Here is a 22,734-nt window from a genome sequence, read left to right on the forward strand (position 1 = left end):
ATTCATTTGAAAATGTCATGATGGGAACATGCTCCATTATAGGACTTTATTTGTTTCTCTCTGCAGGGTCCTCAGGGCCCCCCAGGACTGTCAGGACAGGTGGTGAGTATTAAACTCCGATCTGCCTCTGAACTGTTGCATGAAAATAAAAAGAAGAAAAGGTTTCCATTAACATATTTAATGGAAATATGAATATTCAAACTTAATTAAAATATCAGATTTTGTTCAATTGGCTTGGATAATTCAAATGCAGGAATTACTGAGCTCTAACATAAACTATACAGAAGGACATCAAAACAAATCATTACCTTGAGCATTAAATAACATGTAAAATGTACTTGTTAGTTTATAGGCACATGTATAAAATGTATCCTGTTTTTAGCAAGTTAGTCTTGTCATGCTCATGACATATCTGTGGAGGTATTGGAATGTCTAGGAGAGATGGCAGTGGTGCTTTTGAGCGGGTTATTCAACAGGATCATAGAAGAAGAAGAAGAAGGTGCCTGAGGAATGGAGGAGAAGTGTGATGGTGCCCATTTTCAAGAATAAGGGAGATGTGGCAACTACAGAGGAATAAAGCAGACAATGAAGTTATGGAAAAGAGTATTGAAGCTAGACTAGAAGCAGAAGTGAAGATTTGTGAGCAGAAGTATGGTTTCATGCCAAGAAAGAGCACAACAGATGCAATATTTGGTCAGCAGATGTTGGTTGAGAAGTACAGAGAAGGTCCGAGAGAGCTACTCTGTGTCTTTGTAGATCTGGAGGAAGTTTATAACAGGGTTCCCAGAGGAACTTTGGTATTGTATGAGGAAGTCTGGAGTGACAGAAAAGTATGTTCGAGCAGTGCAGGGCATGTATGAGGGCTGTAAGACAGTGGTGAGGTGTGCTGTAGGGGTGACAGAGGAGTTCAAGGTGGAGGTGGGATTACAGCAGGCATCAACTCTGAGCCCCTATCCTGTTGACAGATGAGGTTAGACACGAATCACCATGGAGTTTGATGTTTGCACACGACAAAGTGAGAGCAGTGAACATGTGGATGAGAAGCAAGAGAGTTGGAGGTTTGCCCTGGAAAGGAGAGGAATGAAGGTTAGCCGCAGGAAAACAGAGTACATGTGTGTGAATGAGAGGAACCCAGGTGGAAGAGTGAGGTTACAGGGAGAAGAGATAAAGAAGGTGGAGGATTTGAAGTATTTCGGTTAAACAGTCCAGAGTCACGAAGAGTGTTGGAAAGAAGAGAAGAAGCAAGTGCAGGCAGGTTGGAATAGGTGGAGAAAAGTGTCGGGTGTGATGTGTGATAGAAGAGTTTCCGCTCAAATGACAGGAAAGGTGTAGGAAACAGCCATGTTGTTGGGTGTAGAGACAGTGGCACTGAAGAAAAGTCAGGAAGCAGAGCTGGAGGTAGCAGAGATAAAGATGTTGAGGTTCTCCTTGGGAGGGACCAGGATGGATCAGGAATCAAAGTTAGAGGTTTTGGAGATAAAGTCAGATAGACCAGACTGAGATGGTTGGGACATGTCCTGAGGAGAGACAGTGAATGTTTTGGAAGGGGGGTCTAAGGGCAGGGATGCCAGTTTAGCTTAGTCAGTTTGTTAGTTCATTTTAGTATTTTCCTATTGAACTCTATGTATTCATGATCCTTTTGAGGTAATGTTTCACTTTTTCAACTACCGATACGAAGCCCATCGAGACGACTGTTGTGAATTTGCGCTATACAAATAAAATTGAATTGAATTGGTAGAAGGATGCAAAGTGTAGAGCTGCCAGGCAAGAGATCCAGAGAAAGACCAAAGAGGAGGTTTATGGATGCAGTGAAGGAAGACATGAAGGTGGCTGGTGTTAGACGAGAGGACGCAGAAGACAAGGTCAGATAGAGGAAGCTGATTCTCTGTGGTGACCCCTGACGGGAAAACCTGAAAGGAAAAGAAGAAATCTTGTCATGCTGACATTTTGCTTCCAGTCACACTCACATGGACAGTTCTTAAAGTATTTGCTGAGAGCTCTGACCATTAAAGCAGGCGTGGCTGCTGCTCCTCAGGGTGAAGCAGGCAAACCCGGAGTTCCAGGAAGAGATGGAGTTCCTGGCAAAGATGGACTTCCTGGATTACCAGGAAAGCAGGTAGTTGACGTCTTTGTCACAAATCAGAAATTTAGTCATTTTTGGATCACTCTAAGCATTATAATTGCTATTTTTTTCTATCAGGGCATTTCTGGGTCTGTGGGTCTGCCTGGGTTAAAAGGAGAACAGGGAGACAGCGGCCCTCCAGGGAAGGTCAGTGTTTGCTCCAGCTGTTGATCTGCTTTTCACTTAAACAAAATAAACCTGATGCTTATTTACATATCTGCTTATTTACATATTATTTCTGGAACAACATTTATATCCACTTTAAGGATATATCCCAAATGTGCTGATAAAAAGATGCTATTGCGGGTACTGCCAGAGTTTTTAACTGATTCTGATATTTACTCCAATGTTTCACCCTATTTAGAAATTGGGAATTCTATTACTAACTTCTTAAATAATATCTTGCTATGGGCAACCCTTTTAAACTGCAACATCGTGAGAAAAGTTAGATTTAAAATCTGACACTAAATTAACTCACAAAATCACAGAAACAAGAAAGATATAGATGTCATTAGTATTGGCTTCGAGAAAGAAAAAAAGGTTGCAAAATAATGAATGTGAAGCTTTAAAGTAGCAACATGTGTCAAGGATCCTAATTTTAGTTTAAGTACGGTAAACAAAATTTCAGAAATGGTCAGACGGCTGATTTCATGGGCAGCAGGTTTTTTTGCACTGACAAGTTGAGAGAAGTCAAACACAACTAAAGGTCCACACAGCTAAAGAAAGATTGGGCAGACAGATGCTCTGCCACTTCACTGCTGAAAAATATACCAAATGGGCTATTTGGTGTGTCAATTAGCTTAACGTCAACATGGATTGAAAAGCTAAGATTTGTTATAACTCGTATTTTAATGTAGAGATTGCAGTGTACAACAATGCATCCACTGCAATAACGGGTGACCAGTCTGTTTTTACTATTAGATATAAATTATTAGTATGTTTTCATTTATTTTATTTATGTCTTTTAGTGAACACTGAAGAAGATTTTTATTTTTATTTTGTCACTGATTTTTTTTTTTCTGTCCCTGTCACTTAGATTCTTCTAGTTATTTACGCTCTCTGGCAAAAGATGCCAGGGATAAAAAAAAAAAAAAAACACAAAAAAAAGCCAAACATGAAACTTTGTTTCATTTTGGTAATGGATTGTGACTCGTAAGCAATCCATCACCAGTCTTGTCATTTACAATTTTTACATGAGTCTCAGTAAATTGTATCTCCATGAGCTTTCCCATATCTGTGGACCTGAGGTTCAGCACCTTGGACAGAGCCACAATTATGTTGTCACGGAGTTCAGTAGCTTGATAAATGACCAGGCAGCACTCATCCATATGTTCAGGATCTCGCTCTGCAATTTGCTGTCCCACACAAACACACACAGTATTGACCTATCTTTTCCCATGATAATTCTGGAGGTGTATTACTGCCAAGATTATATTTCATAATCCAAGTATCTCTCAAAAATCTTAATGTAACTATTTTACAAAAAGATGAACTTGTTTACATTGCCTGAAGAAAACATTAAAGGTATGTTGTCTAATTGATTTGAGGCTTTCAGCAATCAGACCTACTCTGATCATATTTTTACGTATATTATCATTAATTGACACATGTTTGTGCTTCACTGAAGTTTATATTAAGGAAAAAAAAGAATGTCTTTTAGAAAACAAGATGTTGCCTAAACGCAGTGAATGTTCTTCTGCTGCATCACCAATTCTTCAGAGATGCCCCATGTTTGTCTGCCTTGTTGCAGGCTGTGGCTGGGCCCCCTGGACCTAAAGGAGACAGGGTGAGTCACTGCTGCCATCAGCCTACAACGGTTCATGTGCTCTGTGTCTGCACTGACTAAGTGGAACATTTGCTTGCTCTTCTGGTTCTGGCTGATGCAGGGTCCACCGGGTCAAACGCTACCAGGTATAGCAGGAGAGCAGGGTCTACCTGGAGAGAAGGTGAGTCTGACCCCCCTTCAGATGCTCCTTCATCTTAAGACAAAGTTCAAATGTAAGGCACTTTTCATAAAAACTCAATGACCAAATCTGTCCTTCAGGGTAACAAAGGGGACAGAGGTAACCTGGGCATCAAAGGAGAAAGAGTGAGTATAATCTGTTGCAGAGCCATAAACATAATTGATAATTACACAACAGTAGGATCATGTTTTGTTTTCTGTCATCATTTCAGGGAGTGGCTGGTGATCCTGGGGAGAGTGGGGAGGATGTGAGTAATCAGCTTCCACTCGCTGTTTATTTTATGGATTTAGAGTGAGTTTACTGTCAGCTCTTTGGGTAAATGAATGCAGAGGAGAGGTGGGCAGAGGTCTGAAAATATGCAGAACTTTTTCAGCATATCTGAAAATGAAAATATCTGGCTTTTGTTTGTTCAATTTAATCAAAACGCCTTCTTTTATTCTGTCATTACTGCTGACAGTTCCTGTGTGGCAGTAAGTTGATTTTCTAGCCAAAGAAATCTTTTTGAAAGAAGAAGACTTCTGTTTTTTTCAATCTTTTGTCCTCTATCATTTTGTCCTTTTTGTCATGCAGGGAGCAAAGGGAGATTCTGGGCCAAAAGGAGATAAAGTGAGCTTTTTTTAAATTACATTTCTAAAAGGTTTTTTTTATGATTCAGCCCCATTGTTTTAGTGTTGACAGTGTCTTTGTTGTAGGGGGAGAAGGGTGTAGGGCTGCCAGGTCCATCTGGTCGAGTTGGGCCTCCAGGTTTGAAAGTGAGTACTGGTACAACATAATTCTCTAAGTGCACAATTTTATCCATTTGACAAAAGCGTGTGGGTTGTTGGATGTGTCTCGAAATAAAGCCTGGTAATTGTTTCAGGGAGATCCAGGGCTTCCAGGCTTAGCTGGTCCACCAGGCCCCTTGGGAAAGTCAGGCGACCCTGGTCTGCCTGGCACAAGAGGTGAAAATGGACAGCCAGGACCTCCAGGACCCGCAGGGGAGAGGGTCAGTGAAGCCACTGATGGATTAATATAAAAAAAATAGAGTATTTTTTTTGTCTGCTGTCACCCTGCTGTGAGATTTTCAGATGTAGTTGTGAAATTTACAGGGCCTCCAAGGTTTTGCAGGGCGTGTAGGGAATGCTGGAGCTCCTGGTCCTGCTGGTCCTCCTGGACAGCCTGTGAGTCCCTTTTATGACAGATAAAAGTTTTTGGGAAATTGTTCCTTCCTAAGATGTTTCATATTTATTTTAACTGCAGTTATGACACATTTTCATCCGTCTGTGAGTACTCAATTAACTGAAATAAATATGTGCTATTATCGCTCAATTATAATGTAGAGCCAACTTTAAATTTATTATTAAAATCAGGAAATATAAAATACTTGTGTCTCACTTATTCATCCAGTATATCAGACTTGGTGCAAATAAAGTATGTGCCATTGCTTAAAAATATTCAGGACGATCTAATGCGATGGGTTAACCTGTCCGTATCGCTCACAGGCAGAATAGCTTCAGTGAAAATGAAAATATTACCCAAAATCAACTACCTCTTTTCTATGATTCCTATGCAACCACCCACAACATGGTTTAAATTATTAGATACATCCATATATAAGTTTTTATGGAAAAGTATCAGCAACTGCAATCAGTAATAGGTGCAAGGTTTAATATTAGTCAGAAAAATCTGACACCACCCGATGAACACATTTCTGAACCTAATATCATACAAAATTCTGTCTAAAATGACGATTTATCGTATTTCGGGCAGATACTCGAAGCAGTGTTTTCAGGTAAATACCCCAGGGCGGTTCAGTTAATTAACTCACCTGCTCAGCGTCCTATTTAAGCCAGGTGCGCAGTTGTTCATTCTTTCTTACCTTCAGCGCTCATTCTTCGCCGGTCTCCGAGGCCGCGGGTCTCCGTCTCTTTCGGCGTCTTGCTGTGTTCCCACGTCCTTCGGATGGATGATCCACATCTTTCTGATGTGGGGGTTTCGTTTCGCCGCGTCTGCTCTCCTTAATTTCTCCTCCGATCCGCGGGCGGCTGACGGCGCACAGCGCGTTCGTTTCGCCGCAGTCGCGTGCATCTGCAAGGGGTGTGCTTTCCGCGATGTTCTGGATGTCCGTGCCCCCCGATCAGGGGTAGTCCGGGTCTTCTCGTCTGCCGTGGTCACCCCAATTATCCACGGTGAGCGTCATGCAATACTTTTCCCGTGTAGTTTTCTATGGCTGCGTCTCACTTCCTGTTTACTTCGGTGACGTCACGCCCCTAAGGACCCTGGGAATTGTGGTTTTGACTCCGGGTCCTTCATGATGCGCTTCTGATTCCTTTTCTGCTGCGTAGTTCTGTGTCGTCCGGTTGTTTTTTTCAGGGGTTGTGGGGTCCTTTCTGTGGTTGTGAAGGCTGGCAGTCCTCGTTTGGACAAGTTTCTCATGCTGGCTGAATTTATCGTGGCTTTTAGCATTTGTTTTCTGTTGCTCATTTGTTCTTTGGGAGCTGTGTGTAAATCTTATCTTTAATTTGATGCTGGCTTTGTTATTATGGCGTTTCTTCTGTTTGTTTTCCTCGTTGTTGTAGCTGCTGGTTAGTTAGAATGTGAATCAGTGTCTCTTGGACCCGTCTCTGCTCTGTGGACATTTTTCCCTATGATTGGTCTCTCTTATGCAGCGTCTATGGCTCATTTTATTCACTCAGCGATCCTCGTTCATTGCCCCCGCACGTTCTGCATCTGGTTCTGCTTCGCCTGTTTTTTCCCCGCTCTGTGTACCCCAGTGGGTCCTGCCCTGTCCTCAGGGACTTGCGTCGGCCGCATTAGTGAGTGTGTCGGTCTCGTCGCGGCCTTGTTTTCTCGGCTGGACAGTTAATTTGTTATTCTCTCTCTAGTTTGGTTGGAGGTTTGTGGGGCCTATGTGATGGATTCTTCCGGGGCATCGTTTTCAAAGCCGCCACTGAGGGTGGCCCCTAGGAAGTGTTCAGGTTGACGTGACTTGATCTGGACCTGTTAGCGCCTCGCAGTTAATCTTCTGGGCATCAGTGGCCTGGTTCCCCATGCGCCTTCAGGATTAGTATACATTTTCTTCAGCTCCCCATGCTGTCTCCACGATTTTCCTCCGAACGCGATATAAGGCTGAGGATTACTGTCACTGATGGTCTCACTGTTCTGCCTCTATGCCTCTCAGTTGCGTCTCTTGGCCTTCAGTTGGCGCTCGAGGTGTTTGCCGGTTTTACCTTTCCGTTGTCGTGGCAGTCCTCATAAAATCGACTTTATCGCCCTGTACTGGATATTTGTAGGCGATGGGTGCCCTTCATTTTGCATGTTATCGATGATTTCTTGGTGGCCAACTTTCCTCTGTATCCCTGGTCTTTTGAATCTCTGTGAAAAAAAAAAAAAAAAAAAAAAAAAAAAAAAAAAAAAAAATTATTTTCAAAAATTGGGTTTCCACGTTATCTATAATGTACGGTCCTCCACCCGTCCGGATTTCTTTTTCTTCTATAGATTTGGGTGGTTCATTGATGCTTGTCTCTCCCCATTATGTCATCTCTAGCTTTTGTGCAGCATGTCGTTTATTCAAATTTTGGTTGGATATGATTCGTCAATGATTGGGCCACCTGACATTTGCTGTAGCTTTGGTCCTATGGTCATCCGTTCATCTTGTGTTCTTGTTCTGGGTTGTTCGATCCTGGGCCACGTGTTCCTGTTCTGGATTTTCGTGTTTTGTTTGAGCTTTCCCTCTCTATGCCTGGAGTGGTTTTGTGATACCTGTTGTGTCTTCAGGCTCCCTCCACTTGTTCTCCTGAGTCTGCGCCTTCTGGTTTGGGGGAAAAGGATTTAAGAAGAGTGGTTTGTGTTTGTCCGGCCGCCAGAACCTACGGCTCTGATGGTTCTTAAGGGGTCGTCTGGTTATTTCATCCTTGGAGATTATATTAAGGCTGTTTCAATATTAAATGATAGTATTGTGTCATCGGTTGACTTGGTTAATGTTTAAATAACACCTTGAGCAACTTCTACCCTGACCGTAGGAAATATATATCACTTGCGCTCTCAAGCTTAGTTCAAGAGTTAAATCTTGTGTCCGCAAGTCAGTCTTCTATCTGCTTTTTTTTTTAAGCAGATGGCACTCTGCTAGATGCATCCCCATTTAGAGGCTTGTTATACTCCGCCTCTAAATGCTTAAGGTTCAGTCTAGCAAAAAAAAAAAAAAAAAAAAAAAAAAAAAAAAAAAAAAATACTATCAAAACCTATGATCCCTCATGGCTCTCAAGTTCTCTTTTGCAGTATCCAGTCGCCCTTGGCTAATTAAAAAAAATTTGAGAACCACTTATATCAATTACAAGGCATCAAATCCAGCCGAGCTGTAATCCTTTGCCACGTGGGATGTTGACCTTCCTCATCTACAAATCTCCTTGGCTACTCTTCCCATCTACTACTCCTCGATGGCCTCCTGAAGGTGCGTCCCTCTGAAACTGTCAAAGGTTACTTTTCTCATCATTGGAATATATAAAAAATTGGTGTTAAGATTTCGTGCAGGTTATATATTTCACTATCATTTCACTGTTGGAATTTGTAATTATGGTGGTTTCTAGGGTGCGATAAATCCACAATGGGTCTTTACCTTTACTATCTACTAAATTTCACTTTCTCAGATTTGTTTTTTAAAAGCACTGTTATTTAATTTATCTCAATCATTTTGAAACTGATCAGTTTCTGGGTTATTTATATATTCTTGTCAAGACTAATACTGCTTTGTTTTTATCTATGCATCGCATCCTGAGCCTGCGAACACCTACGCCCCGATCAGCTTCTCCGTTTCCAGGAAATGATGTCACCCATGCATTCCCTTGATCTGGTGCTGCAACGATGACTGCTCGACGTACCTATTGCTGCACTGAAAGTGACGGGGCGTTGGACCTCCTCTGCATTCCAATGACCCTTCTGACTGAATTAATTAATCAATGTCAACCGCAGAATGAATGTAAATTCTTCGATTATAGATGTTAAAAGAAAATTATAGCCAGGTGGAAGCCTCAAAATTTAGGTTGCTCTAAGTTGTATCATAGTCTGCGAGGAGCTCGAATCTGGTTCTTAAGCTCATTTGTTTGTAGTATGCCAAAGAAGCATAGTAATTATGGGCGTTGAACTCGTTCTTAATATTGGGATGGAACCTCATTATATGGATGTTCCTTGAGCGCTTATAATTGGTATGCCAAATGGAGAAAATTATGGCTATTAAGCTCGTTCGTGGTACTGTCGTTGGGAGCTTCGAAATAATGGATGTTACTTAAGCGCGTGTATATATAGTTGCCAAAAATGGAAGAGTTTATGGCCATCAAACTTGTTCTTGGTTTAATAGAAGTTCCAATAATGGCTGTTAAGCATGTCATACGCCATCGGAAGCTTTGGATTGGATGTTAAGTTAGTGTATCATACGGGTTGTTTGGCGGTTTAAATTATAGTTCTGCACAGCGTTTTGCGGAAGTGAGCTTACGTTCTAAGATCACGTATAAGTAATTTTATGTTGGCTCCCCTTTTATTTCTTTCCCTCTCTCTTTCAGATAGTATGTTCCTCTAGTGGTTTCCACGAACGGGAGCGACCCTACGGTCAATGGTGCCGGGTCACACATAGCAGATCCACTAGATAGCATGTCCCCTTCGTGGCGCTGTACTCGAACGGGGCGGCCCAACGGTCAATGGTGCCGGGTCACACATAGCAGATCCACTAGATAGCATGTCCCCTTCGTGGCGCTGTACTCGAACGGGGGCGGCCCAACGGTCAATGGTGCCGGGTCACACATAGCAAATCCACTAGATAGCATGTTCCCTTCGTGGCGCTGTACTCGAACGGGGGCGGCCCAACGGTCAATGGTGCCGGGTCACACATAGTAGATCCACTAGTTAGCATGTTCCCTTCGTGGCGCTGTACTCGAACGGGGGCGGCCCAAACGGTCAATGGTGCCGGGTCACACATAGCAGATCCACTAGATAGCATGTTCCCTTTGTGGCGCTGTACTCGAACGGGGGCGGCCCAAACGGTCAATGGTGCCGGGTCACACATAGCAGATCCACTAGATAGCATGTTCCCTTCGTGGCGCTGTACTCGAACGGGGGCGGCCCAAACGGTCAATGGTGCCGGGTCACACTTAGCAGTCATACTGGGAAATGAAATGAAAATGGAATGCTGCCGAAAACACACCCCATTTTATTACACACTGATTATACATTCACATTTTCTCTTCTTCTGGATGATTTTAGTGTTGGGGGTTTTGTTACCCGAAAGTTTTATGGAAATTTTATGGAATTTTATGGAAGTTTTATGGAATTGAACGGAGCCTTATGCCAAACGAAAATATGTGAATGCCAACTTAAAGAATGTGGAAAAATGTCAAATAAATATTTCTTACTGCAAGAGTTGTCTGACTGAAATGACGATTTATCGTATTTCGGGCAGATACTCGAAGCAGTGTTTTCAGGTAAATACCCCAGGGCGGTTCAGTTAATTAACTCACCTGCTCAGCGTCCTATTTAAGCCAGGTGCGCAGTTGTTCATTCTTTCTTACCTTCAGCGCTCATTCTTCGCCCCACCCTCCTCCCCGGCTTCCACCTGTGGGCTCCGTAAAGGGGGGTTTTGTTACCCGAAAGTTTTATGGAAATTTTATGGAATTTTATGGAAGTTTTATGGAATTGAACGGAGCCTTATGCCAAACGAAAATATGTGAATGCCAACTTAAAGAATGTGGAAAAATGTCAAATAAATATTTCTTACTGCAAGAGTTGTCTGACTGAAATATACTTTTTTTTGTTTTTTTACACATTTATACATATTTATAAGTAACACTGGAAACCAAGTTACATTGCCAACAAAGAAGTGGGATTCAGACTTGGGTATTAATACAGACAACTTTTTGGTCACAGATCTGCTCAAACACCTTTAGACTAACCTAAAGTCCTAACCTGCAGCTGATTCGGTTTAAAACTGTTCATATGACTCACTACACAGGACATAATTGTTAATTGTTCCAGATCAGTCTCTGAGTATCAGACATTTGTGGGTTTTATAGTAGTAATACCAGTAATACCTCATATCAGCTTGGAGTTAACATAAACAGTGAACAAAAACAAAATAGAAGAACTTCAGTCCCTCTGGTCCCCCGTGGTTAACACAGTCACCTAGTGGGGCTGGGTGGCCTAAGTGCTCCTCTCCGGGACCTGTTAGTGGTGGAGGCTGTGGTGGTGGTGGGGGGGTGTTCTGGTCTGGGGTTCTCCTGGGCAGAGGTCTGGGGGCTCCATCATCCGGGTCCAGACTACTGCCTGGGATGGGGTAGCGGTTAAGTCCCTAGGGTCTCTGGGTTGTGGGTTGTCTCATTCTCCAGGTGTGGCTGGGGTTGACCGATGCCCCGGCTGCTCGGGGCTGTGCCTGGCCTGTGGAGGGTGCTCGCCTATGTCCAGGCTGGGCACCTCTGGTTCTGGGGGTGACTTGGGGAAGTCCTGATTGGCCTGTACCCCGGGCACCTCCTATCAGCTTGGCTAGATCTGATGGGGGGTAGGAAGGAATACTCAGCTGGCTGGAGGGGGTGGGGGCGCTTGGTGGTCTGTGGGGCTCGTCTGATAGGTTTGGGGTTGAGGCGCTTGGGGACCAGAGCTCCTATTGGGCATCCAGTTGCTTGGAGGTGTGGCTTTGAGACTTGGGGATGATATCTAGCCTGGCTCCTCCCTGGCTGTGTGGACAAAGGAGGCTGGGGATGGGGGGCTGGTGCATTCTGCTGTGCCTCTGCCTCGCATTTCCCAACCCGCCTCTGCTGGTCTCCGGTGTCCACCTTCCCAGTTGGGCTGTCAGTTTCTGCCGATTCCCCCGGTTTGTCCTCAGTGGGTCTGGCGGACAGGATGCATTGCGGGCTAGCCATGGGTGGGTAGGGGTGGGGGCTTATGTGGCATTGGGTCTGGAGTGCCTTGGCATGGGGCGGGTCCCTGCCCTGCTCCGGCTCTTCGCACTCTGTGTTTCGTTCTACTCCTCGGCGGGGGGGGGGTGCTGGGTTTAGTCCTCCAGCTCCGTCTTTATGGTGGGGGTCCGGTGGGCATGAGGGTGGTTGTTCTCCTGACGGTGGGCCTCTTGGGTGCCTAGATCAGCCGGGCTGCTGCATTGTCTGCCACTGGCTATGAGGTGTGGGGTGCTAGGCCTCCTGCCTTTGCAGGGGCATTCAGCATGATCACTCTAAGAAACACACATTCATTCAACCCACCTGCTTATTCCCTTTGGCACAAACGCGGGCATGGGTATTGTTTTTAACGCCCCTCACCAATAATATTGGTTATGCAAATCTTGTGTGTACCTGTCTGTGTGCATAAGTTCATTTCAGTCAGTGCGCCTTTTTAGATGAGTCTTCTATGTATGTATGAACCTGTAAATAGTTGTGTGTATATATTCGTCGGTGTAAATCAGTGTGTGTATGTGAGAACTAAGTCATGCATACTTGTGACACTCTTATGTTAAGACTCTGTATTATAGACTGCTCCCCCACCCCCTTTATCTCCCCTATTTTAACCTTTACCCCCCATTTTTAACGTCCCTCTATCTCTCTCTCTCATTCCCTCTTCTTTTTTTCCATCTATTCCTACAAGGAATGGATACATGGTAAATATAACTATTATAAATAAAGCTTAGTCTCATATACAAAAGGGGTTTATACAAATATACACTTTGTTTGTCTGAGGATCCATAAACCCCTGTTGTAACAGTAAAATATGTCCATCACAAGAGCCCTTTAGCTTTGATCTGATCAGCTGTTGGACAGAACAAGTTAAAAAAAATAAAAATAAAATAATTGTAACTGCATTCATGATGATGCACTGATGCTTACAAACACTTTTGTGCAGTCTGTCTTTGAATGTAATCATACTGTGATAGGAAGAACACTAACAACATATTTTCATTACTTTATTCTATAGGGGTCTCCTGGTACCAATGGGGTCAAAGGAGACAAGGTGACTACCCAGGCTGATCCGCTCTGTGCATACCTGCCATCTTAGTAAAAAGGCACCCTTTCTGTCAGTCTGAATGAATGTGTGCCAAACTTGTAAAGGGAATTGATGTCTTCTCTGTTGCCAGGGGGAAGTTGGTGTCGGCGTTCCTGGTCTCAGAGGAGAAAGAGGAGATCCGGGACCCAGAGTAAGACATCATTTATGCCCATTTATAGTCTGTTTCATTTTATGGTCCCCTAAAAAGAAAACTGTTCTGATGTGTTTTTGAAGGATGAAAACCAATATTATAGGCCTTTGTTGTGTCATAACTGTGCTTTGTTTTAGGGAGAGGAGGGTCGGGCCGGCATAGACGGAGAGAGAGGTTCAACGGTAAATATTAAGGCGCCCTTCTTTTTTGCATTTCAGTATCTCTCACAGTGCTTTTCCTATTTTTTAGCACAAAGCATGGAATGATGAAAGAAGCATGTAAGCTTAAGTCTCAATACTGATAAAAATTAACAAAAGACGAGCATTTTTCATTTCCGGGACTGCAAAAAGAAAAAAAAAGAAAAACTCATTCAGAGGGTTGTCGTCCTCCTCTGTGGTGTAATTTCCAAACACCAGCATCTATAATGAAGCCTGCATTTCTTAGCTGCACACCCCAGTGAGTCATGGCATTGTGGATTCTTTCATGTCTCAGGGCGATTTTTTAATATTTGGTCATTTAGCAGAAGCTTTTATTCAGAGCAGTCGACCAGGTTTGTCACAGTCACACATCATTATACGGTGCCTAACCAAGAAAAATGGTGATATTGACAAAACCATGCACCCTGCAGACATTTATATGTTCAGTGTATAAAAAGAGTTGATGTGTGTCTGTTTGTGCGTTTATCAGGGACCCCCAGGAAGTCGAGGTGCTCGTGGGGAGAAGGTAAATACCAGCACTTATTTTGACCTCTTTTTAAATAATATTCATGTTTAGTCCCTTTGCAGGAGAGAATTGTGTCCTTAAATCCATGAAAACACTTGAATTTGAATGCTTCTAATGTTTGCAAATCTGCTTGTTTGGACAAAGTGCCTAAAAATAAGACTAAGAAGGATCTGACAGAATATTAAATGGGGATATAAAATAACTTGCATAATCTAACAAATTCTGTTCTGTGTGAGTAAAAATATTAGTACCATGGCTTTTTTTTTCTAAAATATTATAGTTTTCAAGTCTTTTTTGTTTCTTTTTTTCCAATTGGAAAACACAGTTTTGGTTGTTTTAATATCCCTTAATAAAAATAAGGTACCTGCATGTAATAAACCACATTTGTAATGGCAAAGGGTAAAATTTAGCTATATATTATTTATTGTCAGTTTGTGTGATCTCTTCGTGATTTAAAGAAAGATGATCTTCCTGCTGACGGGCCGTTCGCAGCCGTCTTGCTGCATGTTTGCATTTAAATCATGAAGAGATCATTTCTCATTAAAATGCAGGAAAAAAATGACTTTTTTCTTTAGAAATGCATTTGTAGTTCACTCTCTGTGTTAATACAAAATGATTGAGATACTCTGTCACGTTTGAACGTTTATCAGAAGAGTTATTGAAGCAGGAAGTCCGAATCTGTGAAGACCTTTCTAACTTTACCAAGTCCTCTAAGTGCTGCACTCTGATTGGTTGACTCCGCCTCTTCTTACCTTCCCACCCCCCTTTGTTCCATTTTCGGACACAGATCAGTTTTGACACAATTTTCTCGCTATAAATGTGTCAGAATTCAGAGCGCAGTTGTAGCGCACTTGTGATTTGCGCCAGCTGATTTGAGCACACGACCCCCCTGTCATCGGGAGCGCCCCACTATTTAAGAAGCACTGGTCTATGTATTGTTTATTTTACATTGACTGATGTTATCAGTAGTGAATGTCATTCAGATATGCTGTAAAGGGTTGAAAAAGCTCTCTGAAAGTGTTTGTGTGTGAACCCTGGCTGAGCTTCCTGCTGATATAAAGTTTTGATGACACGCTTGAATGAACTTTTACTCCCAGTGTCTCCTCTGTGTGTCCTCAGGGAGATTTGGGGCCTCAAGGTGAGAAAGGAGACAAGGTTTGTGCTTTTTAATATCTGATCAACTCTGTTTGTGTTTTAACAGTTGTGTTAGCATTTGTTTTCAGTTTTGTAATAAAAGATTTTGATAAATATTTGAAACAAAAAGCTAAAGAATTAAACTTGTGCCTAATGTGGTTGTTTATGGATAAATGAAGGCTCAATGACCCACTCTGATCACCTTTGATGATCTTTTTAACCTTATCACACCTGGCGTCCACAAGCTTGGACATCACATTTTGAGTACATGTGTAGAGTGTTAGCTCAAACATTAGCTTGGGGATTAAGAGGTTATGCATTGCCGTTTTTAGGCAGAATCAGAAAACTTGTGTCGTGTAGTTCTTTCGAAATTCCCCTCTGTGCACCGCTACAATCTTTTTTCCAATGCCATTTTTTCATCTTTTCCTGTTTCACAGTAGTTTGAATAAAGAAATACTCTGACATACACCTTAATTTTTTTTTTACATTTGTCCTCATTTATCAGAAAACTATATAAAAAAAATACCATTTTTACCAAAGTGGTATCATTAGTTGGTAGTCCTCAGATTCAGTTGTTTATACAATAACAACAAAACCACACAGCATGTGTATTTTTGTTGTTATTGTTTTTTCATGTTTTGATGAAACCGGCCTCGTGTCACACAGGGGGACACGGTGTTGGTTGGAGGACCTGTTGGAGAAAAGGGCACCAAAGGAGAAATGGTTTGTAGGCATCTAACTACATGCTTTCTGGCACTTTTGAAAACCATAATTTAGGGTTTTGTTTACACTGCTCATGTGCATATTTTTAAAATGCTTCTGCATTTCATTCAGGGTGACCGAGGACCAAAAGGTACACAGGGAGAAAAAGGGGTGAAAGGTCAAGAAGGCCCCTCAGGAGAGCAGGTAAATGTCATTGGAAATGAAGTGATGGTTTGGTTTGTAGAAAAAGAAAAAGTGGGTGATGGATTGTGGATTGATTGTGTCACCAAATTGAGAGTTGGGGTTTTTTGACCTTGATAAATCCAGTGAAATTGGAACCAATGTCAAGTAATAAACATTGTCTGGCTGCTGTTCAAACCAGTTTATAGATTTGTTATGAAAATGCAATTTACCACTGACTGAGTGTGGAAAAGAAAATCCAGTTTAGAATATTTTTAACTGTGTGTATTTGACACCAGGGTCAGAGGGGAGAGCCTGGAGAAAAAGGATCGACTGGATTCCCCGGTGCCCGTGGGCCTGGAGGACAGAAGGCAAGTATCTATGCTCATAGATGACTGTTTAAATCAATATGACCGCTAAAAATAACAATCCAGTCAGCAGCGAGCGCAGGCAGTGATTCAGTGCTATAATAAGTGCAGTACTGTTCTGTATCTGCAGGGAGAAGCAGGCGAACCTGGAGTACCTGGTGAATCAGTGAGTGCCTCCATTTAAATGCATTGTGTAGATTTTACCCTTTAGTGGCTCCGAACACAATTAATTTCTGTATTTTTAACCAGGGCTTACCTGGAAAAAATGGTCTGCTTGGCCCAAGAGGGGAGAAAGGAGAAAGTGGGATCACTGGAATGAGAGGAATCAAGGTATTCTCCTCGTGTGCTTGTTCATTATGCCTGACCTTAGCCTTTCAGTATACTCTGTATCTCGTGTGGATGATAAACTAGATAATTCCATTAAAACAAGGTCAGTGCTAAAAATCAAATTTAAAGTGTGTTACAGAAACACAGGCAAAAAGGCTTTCAGTCTAATTTGATTGTGGTTTACATTTTATAGCAGATGTTCTACTAAAACCTTTCATCTTTTTAGGTTATATTAACTCAGTAATATTTAATTATTTTCCCCAAAATGTATTTACTGAATACTGAATCCTCGGGATCAATAAAGTTCTATTCTATTCTATTCTATTCTATTCTATTCTATTCTATTCTATTCTATTCTAATCAAATGATATTAGCTCAAAACCAGTGTTTTTCTGAATTAATTTACTTAATTTGTTTAAAATTTGGGTCAAAGGTTGGATTTCCCTGATGATCCAGATCAGGGGTGTCATACTCCAGGCCTTAAGGGCCAGCCAATTCCTTATCTGTTGCTGATTACCTGGATCAGGTGTGCTTAGTCAATAAGGAGCTTCATGGGCAGGTTGGCTAGTTGGAAAACATGTTGGACACCGGACACCCCTGATCCAAATGACACTCACAGCAAAGCTGCATAATAATTAATTTTAAAGCAATGACATAATGGGGCAAACCAGTGGGAAAAAAATGAATATTTGGTCAAAAACCATGGACTGAAAATTATGTTTTTCTTGTTGCAGCAGTTTTCTAATGGTGGAGAACAAACAAAATTCAGCCTAAAATTGTATTTCTGCAGTGGCGGACTTAGATCAGGTGTTTTAGGCTACGTTCAAACTGCAAGCTGAAACGATCCAATTCCGATTTTTTTTTGCCCCTATGCGACCTGTATCTGATCTTTTCATGACAGTCTGAACGACACAGATCCCATCTTTTCAAATGCGACCCAGGCCACTTATGTATGTGGTCCTGAATCCAATACGTATCCCATCTTTTGAAATGCGACCTCCGTCTGAACGGCCAGGCCACATGAATCCGACCCGTACGTCATTAATATACTACAAACTTCATCATTCTGCGTTGAAGTAGGCGGGAACGGGAACATAGACATCAACCATGGTGGATGATGCTGCTGAGACCAGTCAGTGGAAGGGAAGCAGTGACGTGCAGTCAGGAGAGGCAGGTGAGGCTGTGCCTCACCTGTCATTATGGGAAGAAAAGAGAAAAAATGAATTCAATGATTATATTTAATCAGTAATTTGTGCTTTGCAGTCATTTTCCATTTAAATGTACCATTTTTGGGTGTTTTTCTTTTCAAATTCGCAGAATTTCCGCTACTAAAAACTGGCCTATTGAGCAGGAAACCACCCAGTCTGGCAATGCTGCCTCTGCTCGCTAACTTGCAAGTCTCTGGACTTGCTGTTGACAGGATAATACCATCGCTGCAGAAGGACGGGAGGACCAAACATCTTTACATGATCAATCTTATGCCAGTTAAATAAGTTAAAGTTAAATAACATGCATTATAAATTTCTCTAAAAAAAACAGATTATTTTGGATACAACCTAAATAAAAAAACAAATGTAATTGAAAGTATCACTCAAGAAGTTGATGTATAAAATAGTTTTTTTTTTTTAACAGGCCAATTGTTTTTAAACAGTTTTTTAGATTACAATTTAAAGGCAGACTACACAAAGAACATTTTTGCAGAGGTCACACTTGGAGAAATATGAGCACAAATGGAAAAAATGTGTCACATTCAGTGAAAGTGATTGTCAGATGTAATGTAGCATGTGCTGCGCTCATTGATAGATCCTGCGCGCTGTCTGGTTGAGTTTGTCATTCTGTTCTTTTGCAGACAGGAAGCTTCTAATGTGTTTGTGACATAGAATATATGTTTCTAGCAAGACGGATGCCTCTGTTCTGAGCAAAAATTCCTGCTCCAGCTCTGGTCCTGCCTGTGAGAAGAGGAAGTGTCCTGAATGTGTCAATCTCTGCATGATGTGCAGCAGAACTGCGCTGTGCTCTCATTTAGTGGTCCTGTGGGAACAGGAAGGATCGCCACCAAGTTGTGTCATACTGTTTAGGGACACGCACACACAGCTTTCCCTCAGAATGACTACTGAGCATGAATGGTGTCATGGCTGTTGACCAAATGACTACTGATCTCAGAAGATTGGGTTACTGCTCTATTGAACTTTGAAATGCACTCATGTGTTTATCGTACGTAGAGAGCAAATGACTTTGTCACAACTGCCCTTACAGTTGGATATGGGGCCAAAATAATGGGCAAACCTGTATGGAACATGCAGGTGTCTCACAGGAAATATCAAAGTGGTGGACCGTTCAGTGAGCCTGCTGAGTGAAAATGTTTGTGCATACTACGGGCATGTGACAGGTCTAGTCATATGCACCTGTACATGGATTCACCCATACGGGGGCTAAAGGTTATTGGGCTCTCAGGGCCTGTGGAGGGTCATAGAGAGGAAGAACTGCATCTCAGGAGAAGTGCAGGCAGTGCTTTAAGTGGGCAGGTTCTCACCGGTGCTCAGTATAGGAAATTCTAAAAATAATTCTATAGAGCACCTCCACTTCTCCACGCCTGAACCTCAATGCGTCTGTTTTAATCCTATTGCAAGCTCCCGTCTCAACTTCTCAGAATACTCGAGCCCCATTCAAATACTTGGATTATTTTTTTTCTAAGAAAAAAAAAATTTTGATTTGAAGTTGCTGGTAGCGTCACTGCAGTGGCGGTTTTTCCAATGTGCAATATGGCGGTTGCTGAGGGTGCAATCTCGCAAAAAATAAAAATAAACATATCTTCACTAGTTGTTTAAGTTCTCACTACGTTCTTTTTTCATCTACAAACAGCCAGTATCCACCCGTAAGGGCAGTTGTGACTACGGCATAAGAGTAAATAAGGGTGAAGTAGGTGAGATGCAATTGTGTACCATTGTAGGAACTTAGACAATCAGAGTGTAGTTTATGTGGACTTTCTACAGGCACTTGCATCTCACCTGGACACTCTGTGTGTACAGCATTTGTGCACTGTCATTAAGGGGCCAGTACTCGCACCCTATAGCTGGAACGCTACGTAAAGGATATCGTACTACAGCATCATCTGTACTTCATAAGTGCTTGTAACTTATGTTCTCCTAACAAGTACTTCACGACAGTGACAGTGATTTGCCTTTCCAGGGTGACCGCGGACCCAAAGGGGCTTGTGGAAGTGATGGCCCCAAGGGAGATAAGGTGAGCTCGTTAGACAGAAATTAAGGATGGAAGGGATGCTGTTTGGTGATGATTTAACTGCTGGAGTGTCAGCCTGTTTTTATCTATTTGATCTGTTGCTTTAATGTCCACATATTAAAATAATTGAGTGTACTCAGGGGGATTCTGGCATACATGGGCGTCCGGGTCTACCAGGAAGAAAAGGTGAACAGGTAAGATCATCATCTGCTGGAAATTCTGAAGTGTAATGCATGAATGGCCTAAAGTGCGCTATGTTCCCTCTTCTATGTTTTTAGGGAGATATTGGACCCCCCGGGGTCACTGGAATCCCAGGAAAAGAGGGTATAGTTGGCCCCAAGGTACTGTGAAACATTTTCTTTTTCTTTAATTATTCCTGTTTTGATGTGACCAGTTAAAGGTGTAGCAACTTTTTCTTTTCTTGCTTTTATTGTTTGCTACAGGGTGACCGTGGATTCGATGGAGTCCCTGGACCCAAAGGAACGCAAGGAGAAAAGGGTGAACGGGTGGGTGTTTACTTTCAGAGTCAAATACAATGGCAACAGCACACACACTGTCTAATCTCCATATTCAAACATCAGCTGCATCAATCAACCCCTAGAACTACACAAACATTCAAAGTTAATACTGTCTGTTCTTTACACAGGGTCCACCTGGTGTTCCTGGTCCTCCAGGTCCCAGAGGAGTGGATGGGCCTTCCGGCTTGACTGGCCCACAAGGACCAGCTGGTGCTAAAGGCCCAGAGGGGCTGCAGGGACAAAAGGTGACTTTGGTTACTTTAATGCTGTTGAAACCTTATTTTTCACTGTACAGCTTTTAAAGAGGTGCTAAGGAAGATTAATGGCATGGAGGAATTCTTGTTGCACTAGTATCAACACGTGTTATGACGGCAACAGATTTGATAATGATTCATCAAAGAAAAGGACAGATGAAAAAAGAAAAGAAAAACAAGATTTGACCCCAGTATTGTTCCCATCCCTACTTGCACAAAATAGCAGCAGCTGGTTCTGTAAGTGGTGAGGTGACAACAAGCCAAAGCAGCACAGATAAAGCTTTTGACAGTTTTGACATTAGAAGTGTTATGTAACACTGATATAAAAAGATTACAGTCCCCATGTCATCCCTCTTTGTTGTTTTCTTTCTTTTTTTCCTGGGCCCTTTTTGTTGCTGCTTTGCTTGACGGTGATTGACAGTTTGATAGGACTCTCCTTTGACTGCTTTGTCATCTGGATAATAAAGAAACTAGTGATAAGGTTTGGGGCAACATCAGGTATCTTTAATAGATGCACCTTTTTCAGACTGGGGTGTTAAAGCAATTAGAATTATTTTTAGTGCTATGCCTTGTTTTGTTTTCCTAATTGTCACACCAAAAATGAAATGAACTGATCAATTAACAGCTCTTTTGTTTTTGCCCCTCTGATTGGCTGTACCTTATGAAAACCAGATAAAAGGTGCGTCCTTTATTCTTTTTCCTGCATGGAGGTCAATGGTTTTACTAGGTTAGTAAAATAAAGCCATGGATCACATCACATCTGAGCCTGGGGGTGTCCGTGTCCCTGTGGTGCAGGTTCTGGCCCTCTCCAAAATTACATCAGTGGGTGAGCCCTGTTGGGCCATATTTACAATGCTCTTCGGGGGTCCCCACTTCTCCTGGGTGTCCTGTTATGGCAGATGGTTGGAAGGTAGAATCCAAATGCGGACACGGCTTTCCGGGTAACAAGTTTTATTTTGAACAGAGTGAGGATGGCAGGCTGGCAGTTTTGCAGGCAGGCAGAAAGGGAGGCAGACAGGAGGGCTGACGGACAGGCGGGCGGGCGGGTGGGCGGGCAGGCAGGCAGATAGACGGATTGGCTGGCAGGCAGGATCTTGGGAGGGAGAAACAGGAGGATTAAGACACATAAAAATTACTTAAGCTCTGATAGTACTTGCCAACATTGTTACCAGAGGTGAACAATTGTCTGGCGTTGGCTGGAGGTCCATGTGAAGTTTGTGTAGACTGGCTGATGAGGAGCAGATGAGGAGCAGGTGCGTGACCAGGTGCAGGTGTGGCTCAGGCACTGGAGGAGATTACGCCCACAGGAGTACAACATGTCCTCCTTCTGAGCAGGGGTGGGTGGCTCCTGCCTTCTTTTCTGCTGGACCACCTGCAGGGTGGGCGGGTGATTGCCTGGAGTGTGAGGCAGGTCTCACTTGGGGGGCCCTGGGGGTTGGAGTGGGTGGATGCCCAGAGCTACCAGGTGGTGTCTGGGGCTGAGGGTCTCTTCAGGGGCGGGGCCCTGTGCTTGGTCCCCTGACACAGCCATGGGGCTATTCCTCTGGCGTCCTGCACTCTCTGCTCCTGTTTCTCTCTGCTCTCTGGCGTTAAAAGGGCCCCTGTGGCGATCCTGCTGGCCCTGGTCTGGATAGCTGACGTAATCGCCCAGCAGGCAAATTTCCTCTATCTGCTATACCATGCGGTATAGGACACAAAAGCCCCTCACCAGAAATAGAGGTTTCCATCCAAATTCCAGCACCCTGAGACTGTATGACATCCGCAAGGAAGGAGGCCGAGAACTAGTGAGCTCAAGGCCCCAACTGACAGTGTGCTCAGTGAATGTCTCCAGCAATGGAGAGCAGAGGATGCAGGACTGGAGGACAGATCCTCATGGGAGGACAAACCCCTGCATGGGGTGCATACAAACCCCTGCACCGGACAATAAGTGAAGTGGCTGATGTCAAGAAGTCCTACCTAGAAAGGGCTGGCCTACAGGACAGCACTGAAGCTAACTGACTAGCTGGATGGAACTTGATTCCTGAATTCATTTCCAGCTCTAGTAAAACAGTTTGAAGTTT

At 42.9% G+C, this 22,734-nt stretch overlaps 1 protein-coding gene across 1 annotated transcript in view; it reads left to right on the forward strand.

Moving 5' to 3' along the window:
* col7a1 (collagen type VII alpha 1 chain) overlaps window positions 1-22,734 on the forward strand; it is a 90,158-nt gene that overhangs the window by 58,362 nt on the left and 9,062 nt on the right. Inside the window, exons 85-110 of the mRNA XM_023954728.1 lie at window positions 67-102; window positions 2,036-2,116; window positions 2,201-2,269; window positions 3,873-3,908; window positions 4,009-4,068; window positions 4,167-4,211; window positions 4,298-4,333; window positions 4,657-4,692; window positions 4,779-4,838; window positions 4,946-5,071; window positions 5,175-5,246; window positions 13,009-13,044; window positions 13,169-13,228; window positions 13,366-13,410; window positions 13,916-13,951; window positions 15,071-15,106; window positions 15,752-15,808; window positions 15,920-15,991; window positions 16,267-16,338; window positions 16,466-16,501; window positions 16,585-16,665; window positions 19,852-19,905; window positions 20,043-20,096; window positions 20,181-20,243; window positions 20,346-20,408; window positions 20,549-20,665. Coding sequence (XP_023810496.1) covers window positions 67-102; window positions 2,036-2,116; window positions 2,201-2,269; window positions 3,873-3,908; window positions 4,009-4,068; window positions 4,167-4,211; window positions 4,298-4,333; window positions 4,657-4,692; window positions 4,779-4,838; window positions 4,946-5,071; window positions 5,175-5,246; window positions 13,009-13,044; window positions 13,169-13,228; window positions 13,366-13,410; window positions 13,916-13,951; window positions 15,071-15,106; window positions 15,752-15,808; window positions 15,920-15,991; window positions 16,267-16,338; window positions 16,466-16,501; window positions 16,585-16,665; window positions 19,852-19,905; window positions 20,043-20,096; window positions 20,181-20,243; window positions 20,346-20,408; window positions 20,549-20,665 — 1,539 coding nt within the window. The remainder of the gene's footprint in view (window positions 1-66; window positions 103-2,035; window positions 2,117-2,200; window positions 2,270-3,872; window positions 3,909-4,008; window positions 4,069-4,166; window positions 4,212-4,297; window positions 4,334-4,656; window positions 4,693-4,778; window positions 4,839-4,945; window positions 5,072-5,174; window positions 5,247-13,008; window positions 13,045-13,168; window positions 13,229-13,365; window positions 13,411-13,915; window positions 13,952-15,070; window positions 15,107-15,751; window positions 15,809-15,919; window positions 15,992-16,266; window positions 16,339-16,465; window positions 16,502-16,584; window positions 16,666-19,851; window positions 19,906-20,042; window positions 20,097-20,180; window positions 20,244-20,345; window positions 20,409-20,548; window positions 20,666-22,734) is intronic.

The sequence above is a fragment of the Oryzias latipes genome, chromosome 5 (genome assembly GCF_002234675.1).
Source record: "Oryzias latipes chromosome 5, ASM223467v1".
Taxonomy (NCBI): domain Eukaryota; kingdom Metazoa; phylum Chordata; class Actinopteri; order Beloniformes; family Adrianichthyidae; genus Oryzias; species Oryzias latipes.